Source organism: Carcharodon carcharias, chromosome 21 (assembly GCF_017639515.1).
Source record: "Carcharodon carcharias isolate sCarCar2 chromosome 21, sCarCar2.pri, whole genome shotgun sequence".
NCBI lineage: Eukaryota > Metazoa > Chordata > Chondrichthyes > Lamniformes > Lamnidae > Carcharodon > Carcharodon carcharias.
The window spans coordinates 6857689-6879473 of record NC_054487.1 but is presented as its reverse complement, the minus strand read 5'-3'; the positions used below and the strand labels follow the sequence as shown (position 1 = coordinate 6879473).

At 42.5% G+C, this 21785-nt stretch overlaps 1 protein-coding gene across 1 annotated transcript in view; it reads right to left on the bottom strand.

Moving 5' to 3' along the window:
* LOC121293232 (A disintegrin and metalloproteinase with thrombospondin motifs 20-like) overlaps positions 1 to 21577 on the bottom strand; it is a 440993-nt gene extending 419416 nt beyond the window's left edge. The window contains exons 1-2 of the mRNA XM_041216086.1: positions 21052 to 21577; positions 20375 to 20718 (exon numbers count right to left, since the gene is read on the bottom strand). Coding sequence (XP_041072020.1) covers positions 20375 to 20718; positions 21052 to 21142 — 435 coding nt within the window. The 5' untranslated portion in view covers positions 21143 to 21577. The remainder of the gene's footprint in view (positions 1 to 20374; positions 20719 to 21051) is intronic.
* Between the last annotated feature and the right edge of the window lie 208 nt (positions 21578 to 21785).

Genomic DNA, 21785 nt, shown 5'->3' with positions numbered 1-21785 from the left:
CCAGCCACACTCCCCTTCCAACCACACTTCATTCTGCAGCCTTTACTGGAAAAAAGCTCTCCCACAAATTATTCACAGCTACAGTTTCAAACTTCTGACTGCCTCACCTTTGGCCTTCACTCACCACCGTATTTCTACAGCTGTTAATTTTCTCACTTCCTCACCATCAATTTTGATGCCTTCATCCTGAGCAAAACTCATACCCTCCCCCATCTCGGTTGTTCCCTCAGTATAGTTTCCATTTTCACTCTCCCAAGCCAAATGGACTCAGACTTGAGTGTTTTTTTTATTCATTCACGAGATGCAGGCGTAACTGGCTAGGCCAGCATTTATTTCCCATCCTTAATTGCCCTTGAGAAGGTGGTGGTGAGCTGCCTTCTTGAACCGCTGCAGTCCCTGTGGTATAGGTACACCCACAGCGCTGACAGGAATTCTCAGTTGCTCTAGCCATCTGCCATTGATCTGGCTGGACTGCATCAAGCACCACAAGACTCTGCTTTCTTCTGTCAAAACAATCCACTGGTTCCACAACTCCTCAAAAACACAATCCCCTTCCCTTCCACTTTCAACCCCAACAAGTTTGAGCTAATGGATTCCTCCATCAGCAAAGCTGAGACGATCTATTCAGATGCTTCCACCTCACCTGTACCTCTCCTTTTTCTCTGGGGACTTGCTAATTCTGATTACTCACTTCCTAGTCCAGGCAAAATGTAACGGCTTTCCCATTTTTTGATTCAAAAATATACTTTATTCATAAAATTTGAAAAGGTACATTACCGTGCAATCCGAATGTCACAGTTCACATAATGCAATACAGATCAATTAGCTAAATACAATAGATCATATGATCATAAGGAAGAGTAGGTCATCCATCCTGCTCTGCCATTCAATGGAAATCATGGTTCATCTGACTGTGGCTTTAATGCCACTTGCCTGCCCCCCAAAGCCCTCTATTCCCTTGTAGATCAAAAATCTGAATATGTTCAAGGCTGAATCAGACAATGGCCTCTTCTCCACTGCTGCCTATGCAAGAGAATTCCAAAAACTAACAACCCTCAGGAGAAGAAATTCCTCCTCATTTACAGGGTACTCCAGGGTGCTTCATTCTACTTACAGTGCAGGATGCAGCAACATTTACATTATATTAAAGATTTCCTGATACATAATAGCCAAAGAGGTTTTACACTGATTCCAGCATCTGCACCAAGCTTCAGTACATCCCTCAGCATGTACTCCTGGACCTTGAAATATGCTAGTCTGAAACACTTGGTCAAGGACAGCTCCTTGCATTAGAAAACCAACAAGTTATGGGCAGACAAAGTGTCTTCCACCAAGTTGTTGGCTTCCAGCAGCAGTCAATGTTTGTCTTGGTGAATATCCCTGGGAACAGTCATTGAGCACAAAGTTCTGCATTATGGTACTGCTCAGGATGAAGCTCAACAAAGGCCACTGCTTCTCTTTGCAGACTTCTTTTTGCAAATGCATATTCCTTAAGGAGGTGGGAGAAGGTCTCTTCCCTGGCGGAGCTGCCTCAAGGTCAGCACATGGTGGCAGTGAGACACTGGATATGCATGAAGAATCTGACCTTCAACATTGCCCCACCGGAGACCAGTTAACTCAGATATATTTGACTGAACTCGAGAGCCCGATGCCCTGCTGTCTGTATACGGACACATCAGTACACACTACATTCAATTAAATTCTTAACTAGATATTCATCAGCAATTTCTTCCGAAAGGGTCAATAAATATAGCATCAACTGCTTTTGATGGAGTTTGTTCCATGTTATCAATTACTCTGCAATGGGATTGATCATTTGTGATAAGTTCCAATTAGATTCTTAGGACAGAATCACTGGAGATTTGCACTAAATGCGGTAGTGGACAGGTAAAATGACATTTTACCCACTGACTGCAGTAGTGAGTTTTCACACCGCATCTCCCCAAGCCAGCCACATTAGTCATCATTCCCGAGAAACAACAGCCAATGCTGCACAGAAGAGGTCGGCCATCCAACATTGATAGAGGATGAATGATCTCATTCGTGTAGCCATGGTAAGGCAACCATCTCATCACTCTAAACTCAGACACTCAAGGCAATCACACATTCACTGGCATCTCACTCACTGCCAGTTCAAGGGACATCACCACCCACTCTCTCACATACACCCTCACATCTCCATCTGGCCTCATCTCCTCTGGAGACTGCCTCCTCAGCCCTCACCATCTTGAGGCCACTTGCACAGATCAACATGAGCCCCCACACACGCCCTGGGATACCCTCCTTCACCAGTACAGCCCTCGCCCTGCAGCCTCTTCCCTTGTCTGAGGCCACTTCTCCCCCTTCATCAAGCAAGCTCTAGCCCTGTAGCCATTGAAAAGCCACCCACATATGGCTGATCCGGTGGGTACAGACCTGCCCGTGAGCCCCCTTAAGAGTGATGTGGTGCTGTCTGCGAAGCCTGGAGCTCATCACTGCGAGTGCTGACCGAAGATGTCCTGAACAAAGTGCAGCCTGCCAGGTACACATCACTAATGTGCTGTGAAACACGTTGGTGTACTGGTGTGGGTGGATGATCCAACATGGGTTGGGGGGGGTGGTGGGAGAAACTAATCTGGCGGGCTGGACTAATAATGACATGCAAATACATTACAGTGAGGTTTCCGACATTCGATAGCAGGAAATGCAGCCCACCGTGGGTGGGCTGAGCGGACAGTCGCAAACTGGTTTCAAGCCATCATAAAACTGATTGCCCCATTTTGCCCACTCACATCACCAAACACACCCGATGCCAGCGGGCATGGAAAATCTCAGCCTTAGACCAAACACAGAGCTACGATTCACTGTGACCTACATCTCATAATTCATGCAATTCAATGTTTCTTTTCTCAACGTATGAAGAGATACAAGGCAACTATGTGTAAAGGAACTGCTGCACTCCATTCTACACGATGATGACAATTTTTCTGAATCTAGTAGCTACTGATCGAATGAACTGAACACAGATTAATTTAAAACAAAAACAGAATTACCTGGAAAAACTCAGCAGGTCTGGCAGCATCGGCGGAGAAGAAAAGAGTTGACGTTTCGAGTCCTCATGACCCTTCGACAGATTAATTTACTTTGTAAAACGCCTGTCACTTCACAATATAACAAGGTTGCTAAGAACTACTGACAACATGAGATATGCTCTTTGCAACCTGACCGGAGTTTTAATCCAGAAAACCAGGTGGTGAAGGATCTTGCAAATCAATCCTTAAACAATTTTATAAGCATTTATTTACACAGGTGCAAAATACAAACATGGACCACCTCAGCAACCACAATTAAGTCAGTGTCTAAGAGTGCAAGTGAATTCACAGTTAATGTCCATCATCTGCATACAATTAAATGTAATTAATTTACAAACAACATTCTGGAGGTCATTCAATTTGGCACTTGATAAATCACTTAATCCATTTCATATCTATTTAACCTTCCTTTATTAAATCATATCAGTACCTACAAATACAAATTTTTCAAAGTGTTTTCCATTTAGTGCACATAAGTAAATCAGCCAAATGATATGCAGTGACTGTAGGGACACACTGCTTCACATCCTCAGGTTTTTTCCCCAATCAGTTTGGCACTGGATGAAAACATATTAATTGACTATTATGTTTGATTAGCCTCAAACATGCAACATGTCCTCTCACCATTTTAGTTTATTTATTCATGGGATGTGGACATCGCTGGCTAGGCCAACATTTATTGCTGAGCACAATTTGCCCTTGAGAAGGTGGTGGTGAGCTGCCTTCTTGGACCACTGCAGTCTATGTGGTGTAGGTACATCCACAGTGCTGTTAGGAAGGGAGTTCCAGGATTTTGACCCAGTGACAGTGAAGAAACGGCGACATATTTCCAAGGCAGGATGGTGAGTGACTTGGAAGGGAACTTGCAGGTGGCGGTGTTCCCAACTGTAGTTATTAGTGTGCAACGTACCTTGAAGAATAATACTTAAGGAAGGTCACATGATCTGTAACAACCAAGATGGAGAGTAGCAATGGGCTGCCTCAGCAGTCAGTGTGGAGATAGAGTTGGAGTTGAAAGCACACGTGTAGTTGATGCTGTGTATATTGTAAATAAACTTAATCTTTCCACTAAAGAAGTGTCTGCAGGTCAATGCAACCATTAATGGTACAACTGGGCCACCTTACAACAAACTGGAGACGAGGATAAAACAGGAAAGAAGAAATCAAGTTAAAAAGAAATCGGCACTGTACCTCACTCAGCGATTATAAGTTGCAAGCTCCGTTAGCATTGAAGAACTTATCCCCTCTAAAAATGCAACATTTTGGGAAAATTGATCCTTCTGAACCTGCTACAGATGATTGGTCTCATTACATAGAACACCTCATGTTCTTTTTTCACACGACCGAGATAACGGTGGGGGGTGAGGGTGGAGAGAGAAGAAGCTAGCGGCCCTCTTGAGTACTTGTGGGAGCAAAACCAAAAGAATTTTGATGAATTGGTGGGCCTCATGAAGAGTCACTTTCAACCCAAGCCATGATGCAGAGCCCCGGGTGAGACTTTCTACGTGCCAAATGTGAAGCAGTTAACGGAACATTGAGGGTTCGGTACAACTCTGAACAATATGCTCAGAGATCATTTAGTGTGTGGTGTGAAAGAGGACACTATTCAGAAGAGATTATTGTTCAAAGTGAATCTGGATTGAAGAAGGCGCTGGGGATAGGCATGGCCATGGGCAGTGTAGTAAGAGAGTCAAAAGCACCCCATTCCAAAAATTGAAGACCTCTATGTCAAGTTGATAGGAGGGACGATGTACACAAAGCTTGACATGAGTCATGCTTATCACCAACTAGAATTGGATAATGTCTCCTGGGAATTTGTCATAAGTAATACCATAAGGGTTGTGCCAATGTACACTCTTGCCTCTTGGTGTCTCCTCAGCTTGCGCCATCTTTCAGAGAACAATGGAAAGGGACTGCCCCAAGTTGTGGTCTATTTAGACAATGTATTGGTGACAGGATTCATTGAAAAAGAACATTTGGCAAACTTGGAAGAAGTCTTAAATCATTTTTTGCAAGCTGGGCTGCATCTGAAAAACCTTCCAAGCAAGAGAGGTAATTTACTTGGGTCACCGGGTAGATTCACAGGCCTCCCACCCAGTGAGGAGAAAGTGAGGGCCATAAGAGAGGCACCTGTGCCAAAGAACACCTCACAGCTCAAATCATTCCTAGGAATGATGAACCCAATTTGTCTACAGCACTGGCCCTCTTGCATTCTTGACTCAAAAAGAACCAAATGTTGGTGTTGGGAGGCGCCCCAGAAAGAAGCTTTCATAAAGGTGAAGTAATTGTTGCACTCATCCAATCGATTAATGCATTACGACCAGAGGAAAGAATTGGTGCTGACATGTGACACATCACCCTAAGGAGTGGGAGCAGTGGTCTATCATCGGATGGACGATGGCACAGAACGGCCAATAGGTTACACATCAAGGACGCTCACCACAGCGGAAAGGGGATACTCACAGATAGAAAAAGGCCTGTCCATCATCTTTGGTGTCAAGAAATTTCACCAGGACGTACACGGCCGCCATTTTACAATCATTTCAGACCATAAACCATTGCTAGGATTATTTAGTGAGGAAAAGGCTAAACCACCCATAGCCTCCGCAAGAATACAATGGTGAGCCTCAATTCTGGCGGCAAACAAATACACTTTCTTCCATAAGCCTGGAAATCAAATTGCAAACACTGATGTCCTTAGTAATTTGCCTTTACAAGAAAATAATGAGTAAGTCCCAGTTCCACAGGGATTTGTTTTACTGTTAAATTTCTTACATTCCGCACCAGTGTGTTCTTGACAGATCAGAGACTGGACAAGTCGGGACCCAGTCCTATCTCAAGTACGAGAACAAGTGCTACATGGTTGGTCACAGGAGCCCGCATCTGATGAAATGAAGCTGTACTTCAACAGAAGACATGAAACAACCAGTCAGGATGGCATCTTATTGTGGGGAGCACGAGGGATAGTTCCTCCAAAGGGAAGGGGGCCACTTTTAATTGAACTATACAGTGCCCATCCAGGAATTTCCTGAATGAAGATCATAGCACGCAGCTATCTATGGTGGCCTGGGATGGATGGCAAAAGAGAGTGTTTGGTAAAGCACTGTGTGTAATGTCAGCAACTGCAAAAGTTGCCAGTGACAGCTCCATTACACCCATGGGGGTGGCCAGGTAGACCTTGGGTGCGGTTACACATTGCTTCCAGGAAAGGTCCAGTGTAGTCAATGTTTCTCCTCATTGTCAATGCCCATTCTAAACGGTTGGACATATATGAGGTGGTGAAGTCACCAACGTCGGGCACTACAATGAGGAAACTACGTCAGAGTTTTGCCATTCACGGACTACCAGAAGTAGTCGTTTCCGATAACAGCACGGCATTTACAAGTGCTGAGTTTCAACGGTTTATCAGCCCCAAAAGTGTCGTTCATGTGAAAACTGCACCATATCACCCTTCCTTAAAAGGACTGGCCATGAGAGCGGTTCAAATGTTCTAGGCAGACATGAGAAAGCTAACTGGCGATTCCTTGGCAACCAAGCTAGCACGCTTTCTTTCTCATTACAGGATCACCCCTCACACAACAACAGGTGTTACACCTGCCGAGTTATTATTGAAACGCCATCTCAGGACGAGATTGAGCTTAATGATGCCGAATTTATAGGGAAAGGTGGAAAGGAGTCAGGGAAGCCAGAAAACTAGACACGACTGGCACAGTCGCAAGAGGAAATTTACCGTGGGAGGGTCGGTATATGTGAAAAACTTCGGGAAGAGTCAAAGTGGTTACAGGTTAAAATAAGTTTGGTGACTGGACCTCTCTCTGTCTTACCATGTAGAGGTGGAAGGCTGGATAATCTGTAAACATACGGCCCATTCAAGGAAGAAAGACAAACAATTCATCAAGATTTGGTTCCACTAGTGACCATGACCGGGTCTGCGTTTCCTGTAGAGGATACTGAATCCAGGACTGACATGTCTGATGTTCCTGTAAGAGTTGAGGATACAGAACTGCAAGTGCCCATCGAAGCACCTGATGTTCAGGCAACTCCGGAACAGGAGGTTCTTGACAAAGAATCTGAAGTTGTGGAGCTGCAACATTCCACATGTACCAGGAAACCACCTGAAAGAATGAACTTGTAAACTCCTTACCCAGTGTAAATATTATGTTGTCTTGAAAACTATGGCCTTGTAAATATATGTATAGCCGACTTAAAGGGGGAGGAATGTAGTAATTATGGTTTTATTTAATGTGTAATGTACCTTTAAGAATAATACTTGTTCTGTTGATCTGTAGTAACCAATAGGAGAGTAGCGTGGGCTACCTCAGCAGTCAGTGTAGAGATAGAGTTGAAATTGAAAGCACACATGCAGTTGCTGTAGTTGAGTATATTGTAAATAGACTTATTGTTTCCACCCAAGAAGTACCTGAAGATCAACTCCATCATTTATAGTACAACCTTACACCATCTGCCTGCTGCCTTGCACTTCTGGATGGTAGTGGTCATGGGTTTGGAAGGTGCTACTGATGGAGGCTTGGTGAGTTCCTGCATTGCATCTTGTAGGTGGTACACGCTGCTGCCACTGTACGCCAGGGGTGGAGGGAGTGAATGTTTGTGGATGGGGTGCCAATCAAGCAGATTGATTTGTCCTGGATAGTGTCAAGCTTCTTGAGTGTTGTGGGAGCTGCACTCATCCAGGCAAGTGGGGAGTATTCCATCACACCCCTGACTTGTGCCTTGTAGATGGTGGACAGGATTTGGAGAGTCAGGAGGTGAGTTACTCGCCACAGGATTCCTAGCCTCTGACCTGCTGTTGTAGCCACAATATTTATGTGGCTAGACAAGTTCAGTTTCTGGTCAATGGCAACCTCCAGGATGTTGACTGTGGGAGTATCAGTAATGGTAATGCTATTGAATGTCAAGAGGTGATGCTTGGATTCTCTCTTGTTGATGGTCATTGCCTGGCACTTAGCTGGTGTGAATGTTACTTGTCATTTGTCAGCCCAAGCCTGGATATTGTCCAGGTCTTGCTGCATTTGGTCATGGACTGCTTGCTTAAACTGGCCCATCCTTCCTCAAGATCTTAAAATCAGGATTTTAGGATTAAATTAATGCTGGCAAATACTGTTGTGAAACAGCATTGAAATTGTTAGAAAAATAAAAGTGCAAGCTAAGGAAAATTTAGTCTTTTGTTTACTTGGTCAAGATAAGCTGAAGCAGAAAAATACCACTAAACGAGTACAGAAATTGGGTGTTGGAATATGTAAACATGACCTTTGCTTCACATATACTGTACTCTTCTTTTTGGTTTATATACTGGAAGCATAATAGCAACCCAGAAAGTTAAACAAGAAAAAAAACTCCACTCACTAGGAAAGAATCACTTTTACATGAAGCCTAAAGGGACCATTATGGCAAGACCTCCTTCGAGTTTTGAGTCTGCAGGCATTTATAATGGAAGGCTAACAGTTCTAGAAATGTACGACCCAGGCGGCTGGGTCAAACAGAGATCTAATATTGTTGAAAGTCAGAGCCTTCGTTTTCCAAGGGTGGCCAAACTCACCTGTATCTGAACAATTGAAACCATTCCATGTTAGAAACATGGAATTAAGCTGTCAAGCTGGAATTGTGTTGTGGGGTTCAAGAGTTGTCCTACTATCAAAAGGTAGAGAACCACTCTTGACAGAGCATCCAGGCATATCAAAGATGAAGGTGCTTGCGCGAAGCTATGGATGATGGCCAGGTATTGACAGTGACATTGAAACACGGTCAAGCACTGTCTCCACTAACAGCAACAACAAATCATCTGTTTCAGCTCCCCAGCATCCATGGGAGTGGCCTGGTCGATTCTGGGTTCGACTACATATTGATTATGTAGGACCATTCTTAGCTACTATGCTCTTGTTAATTGTAGATGCACATTCAAAATGGATGGATGTGTACAAAGCCAAATTGCCAACATTGAACACAACTAATGAGAAGCTACGTCACTGTTTCACCATATATGACCTACCTGAAATTGTCATTTCTGATAATGGTACAGCCTTTACCAGCACTGAGTTTCAGAGAATTATGGATCTGAATGGAATCAGACATATTAAAATCCCCTTGGCATCCCTCATTGAATGGTCTAGCTGAGAGGGCAGTTTGGTATGAAAACATTATGGGAAGGCACCCTGGAATCTCAACTTTCCCGTTTTCTCTTCAGTTATTGTACAATGCCGTTTTCAACTACTGGTTCAACACTGTCGGAGTTATTAATGAAACAGCACACACGTACATGTTTATACTTGGTATTTCCAAATTTAGAGGGAAAGGTATCGCAGAACCAGAGTAATCAGAACTTTAACTATGACATGCACAATATGGTTCGCACAGTGTAGGTGACACAGTATATGTCTGAAATTTTGGCAGGGATCCTGCTGGTCTCTGGGAGCCATTGTTTCAGAGACTGGTCTATTATCTTTCCAAGTACAAGTGGGAGAGAATCATCCATAAACACATAGATCACATCCATGCTAGAGAGACATTCCAACAATTAACTGGTCAACCCGTGATTAACGTTGAACCGTCGACTTCTGAAGTGTGAGATCAACCTAGAACAGACATTCCAGATGTTTTAGAAGAGCTGCCAAATCCTGAACTGCCCAGTTCTGATGATGTGTCTCACGGTGCAACTCCAGATCCTGCCGGGCCTGTTCAGGAACCTCCAGTGGTAGAGCTACACTGCTCCAGCCGTGTAAGAAGAGCACTTCAGTGACTTGATTTATAATTACCTGAAACTGTATTTATGTTTTTTGGATTGTTTAAGTGTATTTCTGAAAAGAGTAATTGTAAAAAAAACTACAGGGGGAGGAAATGCAGTAACTGGATGTATATTCACTCTCTCCTGTCAAACACGGGTTATGTGATAAACTGCGGGGGCTCCAACTAGTGAGCTCTTAGCCCGGGCAATCCGTGGGGCAGGGCTTTCTAATGAGACCAGGTCAAGCGTGCAAGTACTGAAAATGTCTCTGTAATAAATTAACTTTCTGGACAAAACCTGTCTGCTCCATAGAGTCATCATATAAATGCTGTAGTAAGTGTGATGTGATCAGGATGTCACGTGATCAAACCTCCAGGAACACTTCCTACCAGAGTTGGTAGCCAGTATTACTACACCACTCATTCACTACACATTCAGAAGTTAACCAATTCCCAATCTACTGATATCTTTCCAATGTTCGGTGGCTCCCTCGTAACATCAACATATCACACTGAATAACTTTACTGTGTTGTGGCACTCAGACAAATTCTCTTTTTTATTGCTATTAATGAACATGTTCTTTTAAGGCTGATTTGGGCAGAGTTCATAATTATTTACAACAAAGAAAAAGAAAATGGTTGGAGTGTTTCCATGCTACTGACTTTGCTATCCAACATTACAGAGAGGCAGCATATTACTGAATTCTTCACAAAGCTCAGCTTTTGGACTGTTGCCCTACCAAAAATGATGGCTATCTGCCAAATTTTAATTGATTACTTGATATATCAAGTTCATTCCAAACTGATTTATTTCAACTCTCATTCAACCTTAACACACAGCTGGCATATCCACTATTTATCCCTGCCTCCTTCAGTACAGCTGTGCTATCAGTATATCAGTGTATTCATTACTTACTTAAGCTTGCCTTATTCTGGGAAAAAAAAACTTTTAGCAGCCTCCTTCAGATGGAACACCCCCATACATTATGTTGTGAAAGTCCCTTGTTCCATGATTTTTATGATAAGAGTCATTCAGTACACAATTATATGCATTTCCACCTACGAGCCGAATCCAAATGCGTTATAGTGCAACATAACTGTATTTTTTCCTTCATCACATTGAATTTGGTAATAAATTTAGAACAGCTGAGAGTCCAAAATGCCATTTCCACCTTCTAGTACATCAGGGTGGTGACATTTGGATTAACTGGTGGAGAGTTTGACATTATGCCGTAGTGACGCATATGTGGACATTCAGCCAAATTTCTGGGATGATAGTAACACAGAAACCATTCACTGCAAAGATGCTGAAACACAGTTAGTTGGAACATTTTGCTGGGGTTCAGTAACCTACACTTTCCTTTTTACTTAAGATGATTTGGTTAACTTGAAAGTCATTTTATATGAACTCAAAAACAATATTCTGATAATGCTGGGAACCTGAAATAAAAAGTTTATCATCATCAATCTCCTTTTGCATCACTTTGTCATTTAATCATTCCTGCCCTCCATCCTGTTAGATATCCTTCCATTTTAAGCATATCCTGCTTAACCCTTTTCCACAGCTCCATTTTCTTGATAACTGCTTGTCTATAATAGCATCTTTCAGCTCCCAGGCAAGACCACAGACCAGAAAGGTTAGCTCCAGTATTAACTAGCAGGAAGACAGGGTGTGGGAAGATCATGGTGGTAAACCCAGAAAAGGACAATCTTAACAGCAGCGCCTCATTCAAAAAGCTGGTGCAGTAGCCCAGCTGACAACTGACTAAATTCACAGCCAGGGCAATGGCAGGACAGGAAATTTGCAGAAGGAAGCCACAGCCAAGGACCTGTAGGAACGGTCTGCAGTGGTCACTAGGGGATGTTTGGCCACAGTCAGGGAGTCTTGTCACAATGGAGAAAGAATATAACTCAGTACAAGCAAGGCCCAAAGCAAAATTCAGGTCCCTCCAAAGTTGAGGGACTCCTGTGCCTCTTGGCCCACAAGAAAACCCGAGAAATAAACTAATTCTGGGTCAGGGTCAGGGTCAGAGTCCAGCTTTCAACAGGTTTTGTCTCAGAGAGCCGACATTACTCTCTCTCTCTCTCTCTCTCTCTCTCTCCACACCCCCCCCCCCCCCCCCCCACCCCCCCCCACCCCCCCCCCACAGATCCAGGTGGCATCATTGGGCCCCATCTGTATATTTCACAACTGGACTCTGCTTCCTTTCTGCAGCAGAAATGACGTGTTTTTTTAAACTGTTCCCCACCCCCCCACCTCTTTTCACATTTCTACCAGGTGAGGGGGTAGTTAAAATCAGGCCTGGTAGCTCCTGTTTCTTTCTCTACACATGATGCCTGACTTACAGAGAGTTTCCAGCGTTTATGGTTTCTATCTTACATTAACTCAAAATGTACCTCTCATCCTTAGGGGGTTGAAAACTGATCTTGAAGTTTTCTTCTGAGTGTTGGTATTTAACAACCTCAAACCATACAGTCACACCTTTGTTAAAACTAAACTATGGAGAATGGTATCATGTAGATCTCTTGAATGCAAGACAAAAACCATAAACACACAGATACCTAACTAGTCCTAAACTCTACACTATGTTATCATCCCTGTAGAGACTGCTAACGTTTTGACAAAGATATCTGAATTTCCAGTGGCTGAAAGGATCACAACAGTATTTCAATTTTTTTACTGTAACATACAAATTCAAAGCAACATTTAACTAATCATTATTAAGCAGGCAACTTAAACTTTAAACTACCCCCATGTGAGTTTTAACATGATTGACAATCTCCCACCATGGTTATACTTTACACTGTCCTTTAAATGGTCACTTGATTCTTCCAGAACCCGCCCAAAGCTATTCTCTGCTCCCAATGGCTTGCTTTCTTTTTCCTTTCCCAGACAGGTAACTTCTAATTCCAAAACTGACTTTCACTGTCAGAGTTACACTGGAGATTCTCCCAATCTAGCCCAGGATAGGTGAATCTTCCAGTCTCCCCTCACTCAATCTCCAACTTGAGCATGAGCTCCCACCTGCATTTTCCGGTGGTGAACCATAAGTTCAGCATTTTCTCTGTTTCAGGTGCAGGACCAGCTGCCCATATCTCTTGTTGTCTCTCTCTCTCTCTCTCTCTCTCTCCCAGATTCCTGCAGACTCTTTGGAGTCTGAGGTTCAGTGATAGCTTAGGAAACCCTATAACTTGATATTACAATAGTTCTTCCCCTCTCAAAGTCCATCTCCATGACAACATGAATCACACAGACAGGACTTGTATCCAGGTAGAAATGCCAATTAGCTATCTTCTAGACCCCCAATCCATTCAAGCTGGGAATGAAATAGATAGTTTAAAGTGCAACTATTATAAAATCTGACAAGCCTAACACCTCCCTATAAGGCTTGGAGACTAACAAGCTACCCACAATCAGCACAGATGCTCTTGCTATTATCCACAGAGGTGAACATCTTACAGCTTCTCAGCAAGTTGACCCCTCATGTTGCTATAGCAATCAAGTCACCCAGGCTTATTGTTGGAGAATTCAGAGCAGACCCTTCATTTCTCCATTTTACCTTAAATTAGGACAGTCCCAAAACAGCAATCTTATAAACTTTATATTTGTAAAAACAAATTGTGAAAAACCGCTGCAAATTCGATCAAGGGGCTGGATTTTACAGTCCTCCACTGGCATGTTTGAAGGTGGAAAGCTTACAAAATGCAGGTCTGCCCAGCATCTTGCCACCCACCACCCCCCACCTGTCTCCTATTTTACAGTGGGAGGAGGAGGCACCCTATTGAGGCCCCAAGTGCCTCATCCTGCTGCCACTGTTATTTTTCCCCACAGTGTAATTATTGCATTATATAAATTAACAAAATAGATTTTAAATTAGGCAGTCTGGACATGAAATGGGAATTGTAGCATTGCTGGGGACAACAGGCAGAAAGTTAAACCCGACTTGAGTAAGGCTGAAGACCAAGTGCCAGGTACATAGCTTCAAAAGGCTAAGCTCAATGAGATGAAAGAACAACTAAATCAAATGGATTTCAGGAAGTTATTCAACATCACTCCATTTAAAAGCAAGTTTGAAAGTATAATGTAAGTGTGAAGGATAAATATATACTGAAAATCAACAATAACTTGCATTTAACATGGTTAGATGTCCCAAGGTGCTTCGCAAGTGTGTAACCAATCAAAAATGAACTCAAGATCAAAGGAGATGTCAGGACAGTACAAAACAGTAACTAATCTGAATGATTACTTCCTCCAAATATTCAGAATGAAGGACTGAGCAATATGTCCTCCACAAACAGATTGTCCAATCAATGGCTTCAATTTTGTGGCGGTGGCTTCAAGTTCTGCTCTAGGACTTGAGCGCAAAAAATCAAGGCTGATACTCCAGTGCAGTACTGAGGGGATACTGCATGATCATTGTGCTATCTTTCAGATGAGGCATTAAACCAAGGCCCTGTCTGTCCTCTCAGGTGGATGTAGGAGATCTCATGACACTATTTTGAGGAAGCACAGGGTTGTTATCCCTGATGTACTAGCCAACACTGCTAAAACAGTTTACCTGATCATTATCACATCACATCACTGTTTGTGGGAGTTTGCTGTGTGCAAATTACCTGTCGTGTTTCCTACATTATGATAGTAACTACACTTCATTGGCTGTAAAGTGCTTTGGGATGTCCTGTGGTCATGAAAAGCACTATATAAATAAAAATCTTTTAATAAAACAGATAGAAATTGAAATATAGCTAAAAGGGTTCAAAACAAATAAATCCCCAGGTAATAGATGGTATTTTCCAAGAGCGCTGAGAGATACTTGGAAAGACAAGAGGCACTAAGAATCATTACAACAACCACATGTGAACTACAGTGGAAATACTTCCTGTAAGAGATGCAAAACAAACAAAGGCAAGTAAAGGCCCATTTATCTTACTTCCATTCCATGAAAGATAACAGAATCAATTAGCAGTTAATAGTCTAATGAACAGAAGCATCGGGGATTCAGAAGGGAAAAATACTGCCTGACCAACCTCCTCGTCTTTTTTGAGGAATTGACAACCTAAGCAGACTGTGGAAATCCCTACGCTGTAATATACCTCAACTTTCCAAAGATGTTTGGAACAGTTTCACATAAATGGTTATTAATTGTTAACATGAGAAGTATGACGAGCTGGGGAGGGTAGGAGGGTGAGTACTGAATGGGTGTTTTAAAGTTCAGTGCTGGGACTACTATAGCATCTCAATTACATAGCTGACCTGGATTCTGAAACACAGTGCAAAGCAGTCAAATTTGATGATGATACCAAACAAGGAAAAACCGTGGAAAAAGAAGAGGCAACTCAAACTACAGAATGAATTGAACAATATATTCAGATGGACATAACAATGGCTGCACATTGGAAGGGTAAATGGGTAACATGCATACTTCAGGAATGGTGTTGAAGCTGAAAGACACCAATGTAGAGAAAATCACCAAAGCTAATAGACCATTGAGCCAAAGGAGTAAGTGTTCTAATCAGAGTCACCAAGAAACAAGAGAGACTCAAGCAGTGGAGACAGTGCAGGAAGGAGCGACAGAGTAAAGCTAATGTCAAAGCTCTGAGCTATAAGGGAAAAAAAGCTGGAGAAACTTCTACTTTTTAGTTTATAATAGAGACTTTAGAGTGGAGGTCTTAGTTACAGTTAATTCTCTTTTGTTAGGAGAATTACAAAGGTAAATCAGAATATTACATGTCCATACTAAGTAAAATGTAAGTAATTTCATAACAGATATTATACATTCTTATTTTACACAATTCATGATCAACATGTGGAATAAACTTATACATAAAGCAATGGAGGCCAAAATCCCAGATCATTTAAGAAGCTGCAGATACAATAGGGGAACATTAGCATGTTTCTTGATGGATCAGTTAGAATGGACCAAATGTTGTTTCCATCCTGAATTCTTGTGAACTAATTATTACTTGAAGAGTAAAAGTAAAAATGAGATATTCTCACATGTGTGGTCAATAGTTTATTCAAAGTTATGCAGGCCCTCCAAATTTTAAAAAATGTACATGATGTTCACAAACTTGCCTGCGATTTTCTCAATTAAAAAATTGGCATTGTAATCTGAATGTGATGCTACAGCTTCCCTGATGACTAAGCTGGTTAAAACAGAGTCATGGTCCATATCCAGATAGTCGAGCTCCAGTAACCAGCCTGTGGCAAATCAGCTGCTTTTATCATTTGGATGAGACATTAACCAAGCCAGATTCTGCCCATTTGATGGATTCAGGTGGATGTTAAAGATCCCTTGGTAGTTTCTCAGGGAATGCAAGTTCTTCAGGTCAATATGTCTCCTTCAACCAACACTAAAACTACAACAAAAGCTCATTCATCTAATTTCTGTTTGTGTAAGCTTGCCATGTACAAAATGGTTGCTTGTCTATCTAACAACTGTCACTGCATTTCAAAGTACTTCACCGTATCTTACATGCAACAAGAGATTTAATAAAAACTTGATAAGATACTTTTAAAAAAACTGCAAGTCTCCTTATTAAGCTGGTGTGATGATCTGTTAGGCCCTTGTTCTCCTGGTCATTATGCCTGTTGGAAGTGTATGTACATAAGGTCATGATCAAACTTATTGTGAAGTCACCCATGTTAAAACAGCCTACTGGAAATCATGATTCAGGGTCATACAGGAAGAATTACCACTCTACTAGGATTAGATGCTGGAGAACAACCATACTGTGGTACCATACTGCAGCAAAGGTCCATGCCTCAAGAAGGCAAAGAGGAGAAGGCAGAAAAGAACAGAATTTTTTTTAAATGACAAAGCTACAGAATATATCTCAAGTGATATTGAGGCAAAAAAACTCATTGCAATTCCTCAGTCAGTTCACACCTTGCAGCCATGTTGAGGAACTATGGCACTTCACTGCACTACACCTCCTGCCTAACAATCAGAGGTTAACATTAATAGAAGGCTTGGGAATAGTTCACAGCCTAGAATTATGCCTTCCAAATGAAGGAGGATGTACAGTGACAAATGGCTCTCAAGGACAAGGTGGGGCAAACAAGTGGCAAGTTGAAAAATAATAAAGTTACTTCAAAACTACTTAGTTGCGAACAGTAATGATCTCTAGGCTAGAGGAGTTGAACTTGCAATGTGTTTTGTCTAGGAAGCTGTAAAGGGTTTAACGTACTTGGCAAAGTTGGTCTTTTAACTTAGCCATAACGACAAGAATGAATGGCAGTGTTGGAAAGCACAAGGTCGCTTTCTGATTGTGCATTTGGGAAGCAAATGCTGCAGTGAAAGAATGGACATATTATCACAATCAGAAGCACAAGGTGTAGAAGCAAAGCAAAGCTGCAATTTGTGTTATGCCCTTGACTTCAGCAAAGCTTTTGCAACTATTGTGCAGTACTTGCAACTGCAAATAAAATGTGTCTGGGACATATTCAGCCGGTAAAGGAACATGCCTGTTCGTGGAAACTTGGATTTTGCCACGATCCTGTCGGCTTAGAAAAGTAATGCAAGAGGATTCAACTACAAAGAGCAAATTCATTTAAAAAATACTAAGTAGCAAAAGATATTTTCCATCATAAGATGGATTGTGCAAGTGAGCTTTTATATTTATGTGCACAATCCTTTATAGTTAGCTGCTAGTTAACCATTCATAACAACCTGAAACATTCAGGCATATTCAGGACACTTCCAACTTTTCACTATTCACCAGAATTATACTGGAGCTTAAAGGATTATGAATGAGGTCAGGCTGCATAAAGTTGGTTTACATGTTCTTGAGTTGAGAATGTTGATCTACTTGAGCTGTTTAAAAATAATTAATGGATTTGATAGGGTAAATAGGGAGAAACTATTTCCTCTGATAGGGGGGATCCAGAAAAAGGATCATAATCTTAAAATTAGAGCTAAGCATTTTAGGGGGTGGACTTAGGTAGCACTTCTCACACAAAGGGTTCTGAATTCTGGAACTCTTACACCTAAAAGCTGTAGATGCTGGGTACACACATTTTCAAGTCTCAAGATTGATTTTTTTTTCTCAGATAATGGTGTCAGGGATCCAGAACAAAGATGAGTAAAATGGGGTAAATTGAAGTTCAGATCAGCCACGAAGTAAAAGAATGGGGGAGAGGGGCAGTGGGGGGAGGTTCAAGGGTCTATTCCTGTCCCTCTGTTCCCAAATCCACTGTTGGTTAACAGACTGTAGCAGCAATAAAATTCCCAAACTACACTGTATACAATTAGTACTGCAACTTATGGTTTAAATTTTCATGTTTAGCTTACAGGTGCAAGAGCTTCACTCATATGGTTCACAAATTTGACATGCATTTCCCAGGATTATCTATCCATTAATGGACAAGCAAGTGTAGACATCGCATACACAAATATCCAACAGTTGCTCCCCAGATGAAGTTCTTGCTTCCAGATGCTGAAGATGAAAAGATATGCATCTCTCTAGCACTCACTCAAAGTGAATAAGATGCTAGTGCCCACATAAAATTCTCATTTAGATTTATGGGGTGGCAAACTCCCAGATGCTGGCTACACACTGTCCAGTTTCATGCCACATGAAGAATGCTCTGACACTGTCAATGCTGATGAATAACATTGTGTAATTCACCAGTTATCCTGCCTTCTCTTGCTGTCAGCACATGCATGGAGGAACAAGGTGGTGGGTGGACCAGCTCACACAAACCACTTCCGATTAAACCCACTCCTGTGGAGGTTACTCCCCACCTCACCCTCCCCCCAATACTGAAGTAGGAAACAAAACTGATTCGCCCTCCAAAGAGGGTCATGTATATTGCCAGGAAAATATAAACATTAACAATGAGGAAGGATCGGACACACTGGAACAACGGGGGTCAAATAGAGATTTGATGGAGGTGTATAAAATATTGAGGGGTCTACACAGAGTGGATAGGAAGGTCCTATTTCCTTTAACGGAGAGGTCAATAACCAGGAGGGCCGATTAAAGTCATTCGTAAAAGGATTAGAAGGGGAGTGGAGAAAATGTTTTGTCACCCAGAGTATAATGGGAGTCTAGAACTCACTGCCTGAAAGGGCGCTAGAGACAGAAACACTCACTGCCTGAAAGGGCGCTAGAGACAGAAACACTCATTGCATTCAAAAAGTACTCAGGTATGTACTTGAGATGCTGTACAGGGCTGAAGACCAAGAGCTGGAAAGTGGGATTAGACTGGAAGGATACTTTTTGACAGAATGGACATGATGGAATGAATAGCCTTCTTCTGCAATGTAAAATTCTCTTTTTATGATTCTAAGTATCTAAACTCTATCACTAATTATAAACTATGACCATTTGTGGGCTAAAGGTTCTTAGTTTTACAAATTCTGAGATGCACATCTGGATAAATATGAACTTTTAAATGTTCCTCTGCAGAATGGAAACAGCTCATGTCCCAAATGCAACCAAAGTTTTGAATAGAGAATATATAAACTTCTTGGTAACATTTACAGGAAAGTTTCTTTCAGTTTACTTCCTACCAGTTATGACTTTCCTAACAAACGAAAAATATAAATGTGATTAGAAATAAGCCTTAATTGAAGCTTTATTCCAAACACACTTTTGGCAGTTTGAGAACCCCTATTCGATTGATCCTTAGAATTGGCCATGACCATTGGACAGAAATTTACTGGGTCAAGGCCACTGCCAGACTTGGCTCTTGGGACTTGGCCAGTGTCCTGAACTTCCCATTTGTTGAGCGTGCTGCAGAGCGAGTGTGGTGCATACTTTCAAAGCGTGTAGCATGTTTAATTCAGAACAGGCAATGAGTCATTTGAGAAGGCTGAGAATCTGACTGCTGTCATTGCTGGGTAAATTGCCGAGTAAATGTGATTTCTAGCTATTATAAACAGCACCGATAGGCCGGCTAGAGTAAAAAAGACAACTGTCCCTCTTAAATATTCCCTTTGCCTGTCACCGATTCTCTCTCTGCTGGACGTCAGATTGTACATATGTTCTGGGCGATCTTCCTAATTAGCCACAAAACTACCCTGATTCCCAGAGGGGTTGCACTTCCTAAGTGCTGTCCTCGGTATCTGCTTGGTCCATTAACTGAACACAATTCACTCGCTTTAATTCCGAACTGTTCACTACCCTCCCTCCCCGCAAGTTACCAGGGTCCTCCTGCCGGACGCTCTCTACAGAACAAAATCCGTTCAGATCAAGTGGCAGCGCAACAAGATGTCAAACTCCTCAAAGGGTGTTGGAAATCAATAAAACAGCCATGGCTCTAAGCGGGAGAAAAAAAACTTCACCCCGTCCTTAAAAAGGGACCACACTGGGTAATTCTAAATCGAGGTGATACCAAAATTCCTGGAGATCTGGAAATGATGACCACCTGGCTCTGAATGACAAGCTCTGTGTTAAAACTTCCCACCCCACCAGCTCTACAAATTCCCTTTTACATTGCTGTCTGCTCAACTGCCAGTGAGGATGATACCAGAGTAACTCCCTCAACCCCAGCCTCCTCCACTCTCACCATCCTACTGCAGATTGATGTGTATATATATATATATATATATACTCACAAGGCCAGTGCACAGGCTGACAACGGCGGTGTGCTCCATCTCAGAATTGACATGCCCGACGTAGAAACAGTGCTTCAGGTCCGAGTGCAGCTTTCGGGGATCCCCCGTCTTCCCAAAGTGACTGACTCGGTAGGTGGGCGCAATAAAGTCCGAGTGGGCGCTCAGATTGAGCCGGTAAAACTGACCGAAGGCGCTGATCTGATAGTGAGTCCTTGAAGCCCAACGCTCCGAGTCGGAGCTTCGCTTCCTCCTGAAGTGATGAGTGTGAGGGAAGATCTCTCCGAAATCGTTCACCCGCGTCGGCGTGATTATTTCATAAGATCTCAGCTGTTTTATGAAATTCTCTGAAACAGTGAGGCACGCTGTGTAATTTCACAACTTAAAGCAAGCTAATTTCACAATTTAATGCAATTTCAAAGGCTATGTTCTCATGAGGTCATAATTCTATAATTCACTTTTATAGTTTAACAATATTGTGAACATCCAGTGTATATAACTTACATTATACACATATATGCAAACACACACTATTTGTTTGCACATATAAACTTATTCTCTATGTATGGTATTCTAGATATAGAATATACATACACGCATATTCTTGTTTGTATATTCACTCCCTATCCAGATCCTGGACAAGTTTAAACTATTAATCTGCCATTAGAAATATACACCACCTTGTTTAGGATGTAAACGCAATTCCTGAGAGGGGGGTAGAAATACAAACAGTTGACACAGGAGCCCTTCTACCCAAATCATCAACTGCATGATTCCCCCCGAGCGAAGCAGGCACTCAAATCGCCACCACCTTCTCCCCGTGTAACACGAAACACACTCGGCTCAGACTTAGCAGCAGCAGAAGCAGGAGTAAGAACAGAAGCAGGAGGGGAGACTGTGAGTTACGTAAATGTCCTTTGCAATAACATCCAGAGAGAGAGAGCACAGCTGCAAAACCCCCCGAACGCCCATTGCCCACATGGACTCATTTCATCAGGCTCCAGCTAGGGAAAGAGCTCGCCAACCCAGTCATTCCTGTGCAGCCTTCAGTGCATCTCTCCGCTCACTTGTAGAATCAGCAAACGAGCCCGAAAGGGGATGGTGCTTGTTCCCTCCAGCTCCATTGATTCTTTCGGTCAGCCGACATCAAACGCATGGGACCCGCCTCTTTGCCTGCTACCTAACCAATCCGCCCCTACAACCAGAGACTGGCGCTGCACTAACTTCCACGAGTAGCGGTTTAACCCTTTTCAGTCTGCTCTCGCCTTTCAGCCCCCAAACCGGAGCCGCACTACGCGCCGTGGGTACTGGTGACTGACTTAGGTGCAGCCCCCTGACTTGTGTTTGTTGAGATTTCGCGAGTGGAAGGAATTTGAACTTACAGTATTCTTCTACTCCCGTTAATATCCACTAA